Source organism: Orycteropus afer, unplaced genomic scaffold, assembly GCF_000298275.1.
Source record: "Orycteropus afer afer isolate SDZICR_OR568_19922 unplaced genomic scaffold, OryAfe1.0 scaffold00101, whole genome shotgun sequence".
Taxonomy (NCBI): domain Eukaryota; kingdom Metazoa; phylum Chordata; class Mammalia; order Tubulidentata; family Orycteropodidae; genus Orycteropus; species Orycteropus afer.
Genome location: NW_006921688.1, coordinates 8,162,268 through 8,165,545, shown reverse-complemented (window position 1 = coordinate 8,165,545; position 3,278 = coordinate 8,162,268). Strand labels below are relative to the sequence as shown.

General features: G+C 40.6%; 1 protein-coding gene across 1 annotated transcript in view; it reads left to right on the top strand.

Moving 5' to 3' along the window:
* The window catches only part of SYNE1 (spectrin repeat containing nuclear envelope protein 1), a 578,063-nt gene that overhangs the window by 425,919 nt on the left and 148,866 nt on the right, over nt 1-3,278 (top strand). Inside the window, exons 113-114 of the mRNA XM_007943230.2 lie at nt 309-491; nt 1,079-1,252. Coding sequence (XP_007941421.2) covers nt 309-491; nt 1,079-1,252 — 357 coding nt within the window. The remainder of the gene's footprint in view (nt 1-308; nt 492-1,078; nt 1,253-3,278) is intronic.

Below are 3,278 nucleotides of genomic sequence, written 5' to 3'. Positions count from 1 at the left end.
TTAGAAGTGAGGGAATAATTCTGAAAGCATAGACTGCACTTTCTGTGGAGTCTCACTAACTCGGAGGTTGGAGTCAAGAGCCTAAGTGTGAAGCTCTTCAGGCAGTCTGTGGTCATTTCAATGCTCAAGCAGTATTATAGTCAATTCTTGACAATATTTTCTTTAAATGAAGGTTATTTAATATAATAATTTTACAAATAAGGTTTGAGTCCTTCTAGATGTTTGAACCTTTGCTGTTCACTGTTTCTAAGGAGTACACTTAACATGTTGATTTATGATTGGCACTTCCAAATTTTCATCTTCTCTAGGACCTCCTCAAAGGACTAGGGACAGTTAAGGATTCCCTCTTTGTTCTCCATGAGCTGGGAGAGCAACTCAAGCAACAAGTGGATGTTTCTGCTGCATCAGCCATTCAATCTGATCAACTCTCCTTGAGTCAACACTTATGTGCCCTTGAACAGGCTCTTTGCAAGCAACAGACTGTATTACAGGTACAGAGCTCATACTCAGTAGGTGTTAGAAACTGGATGTGCTGTAATGGTTGAGGTATAAACACAGGAAGAGAAGGCATTTTCATCATGGAGATCATGCTGCCTTTAAGACAAAAGAATTAAAAAATAAACAGGCTTGGAAGTCAGGTTCTGAAAAGGGTAAATGGCAGTTGCAGTGAAGACAAGGGACGTGGGAGTCCTGTATTGTTCTCTCCAGTGTGATTTAGTCCAATGGCTGCCTCCATGGTCCTGAGTAGCATGTGTTTAGTTACTAAGCACTGATGGCTTTAACATTAATATTCATGTTTATATGATTTAAGTTTTTGTTAGAATCAGAATATTTTCAGACGTTGTTTGACAGTGTATCTAACAAGTAATATTAATTGGTTAATTGGCTAATGGAACTTAGAAATAATTCTAAATTTTAGAAAAATAAAGAGAAGAAAAATTACTGTAGCCTTGTTTTTCTTCCTTATGAATGGCATCTTGAGAAAGACAATTTGATATCAGAATATAAAACATAATTTTAATGGTCACTCTTCCACTAGATTACTAAACACCAATTTTCTTTTGTGGAAAAAATAAAGGCTGGGGTTCTTGACTATGAAACATTTGCCAAGAGTTTAGAAGGTTTGGAAGCATGGATTGTGGAAGCTGAAGAAATCCTACAAGGGCAGGACCCCAGCCATTCATCTGACCTCTCTACTATCCAGGAAAGGATGGGAGAACTTAAGGTAAAAATGTTAAAATCTAAATCCCATGTTTTCTATCTTCTATCCTCAAATCTTAAGGAAAACTTAAAACTCCTGACATAGAGGAGTGAACCGTATTTTGGGAGCGCATGAAGAGACCAGCTAAAGGGGCAAGGAGGTGGCATCTTCTGACCTCCTCTAACTCCACAGCAGGAAGACAGAATTCCCATCAGCAGCCCAAGTCCTGTTCTTATGAAGCCAGACATGCCACCACCCTCCAGCTCTCTTACCAACCTTGACACCAACTGTCCCTCCTACAGCACCCACCACCTCTCTGCTGGGTTTGATAATTTGCTGCAGTGGCCACCCAGAACTCACAGATTATGGGCTTTATTGGAGAAAGCAACAGGCTACAATTCAAATTCAGGAACACACTCAGGATATAGTTCTTCAGTCAGGACAGTCTCCCCTCTGCTGTGACCTTAGACACACCTCTCTGGCCCTTGGCTTCTCAGTCTGGCCTCTGCTTCTGTGGGCCAGGTAAGCCTGCCACTCTGTCTTGTGCCTCTTGGTTCCACTGCCACTTTCTCTCAGCTGGACATCTCTCTCAGCAGCAGGTCTCTCAGCAGTGGGTCTCTCTCTCAGCAGCATGTCTCACCCTCTCAGCAGTGCATCTACCTCAGCCAGCAGTGAGAAATTCTTTTCTGCCTCTTGGAGGACTCATTTTAAACCTGACAGAGTGGCAAAACTAACCAATCCCAATATCAGAATTCTACATACCTGAGAGAGTGAACTTCCCAGGAAATTACTTCATGCTGCTCCAAGAGAAAACCCCTAAGTGGATAACTTTAACAATCAGGAGTTTAAATTGCTTGGTCCCACCTAGTAATCTGGTGGGAGTTACAAAGACAATGGCTAGAAAAACCATATGACGTTATTTACTATACCGCAAGACCCTAGTCAGGACCAGTCTGAGAAAACCACCTCACACCTCTCATCCTACCTCTCATCCCTCCCCAGGCCCAGGCAATCACTTCCTTATTTGCTACTAAACCTGTTCTCTCCATCTCTACCATCATCCACCCTAGTTCATGCTGCCCTGATTTCTCTTTGGGGCCCTGCAGCAGCTCCCAGGGATCTTTGTATATCTAGCCTTCACCCCCCAATCCATTCTCCCTTCAGCTGCCAGAGGTTTTTTTTTTTTTTTTTTTCCTTTTAAAATGTTTAACTTAATTATGAACTAACTCCAACATTCAGTGAAGTAAATAAAATAATACAGTAGCATATGAATGTCAGCATAGTCTTCCCCTGCTGAAAACTGTCATATGGAAATGCCAATCATAAATCAACGTGTTAAGTGCCCTCCTTAGAAACAGCTCTTAGGATAAAGACCAACATGGCTTATCAGGTCTGGCTTAATCTGGCTTTTCTCTATCTCCCTAAGAGGCTCATCTTGTCTGTTTAATGATTGTTGAACATATACACAGCAAAACATACATCAAGTCAACAATTTCTTCATGTAAAATAAAGTGACCGTTCAAATAGACTGGCCATTCTTACCATCCTTTTCTAATTTTTTCCTCTCCTATTGACATAAACTCACTGCCCCCTAAGCTTCTAATCTAACTTTTCAAGCTGCTTTTGTCAGTTTGATCCCATATAGAAAGTTCTTTAAAAGAGCACAATGCTAATGGCAGACATTCTTTATTAGTTAAGTTAGATTGTTGTTTGGTTTACAAAAAGCTTCTGTGGGTATTTTTGTTTTAAGATTTTAGGCTTAAAGATTTTCTCAGGGCATTAGGTCCAGGGGTTCATCCAGTGTAATGTTCATCCTTAATCAACACTAGCAAGAATTACTTATGAGTAAATAAGTGACTATGAAATACATATAAACTGCAAAGCATTCAATGGAGGAAAATGATAACAATAGCAATAATGGCAGCAGCAATGAGTTAGCTGTTTAGGAGATTCAGCCTTACTGTCCCTCTTTGTGCCTTTGGAGATGTCAAGTAAGTGGCCAAGAAATGCATAGGAGACTGCAGTAGTTAAGATTGTGTGTCAACTTGGATTGGCTGTGGTTTTGAGTGCTTGACAG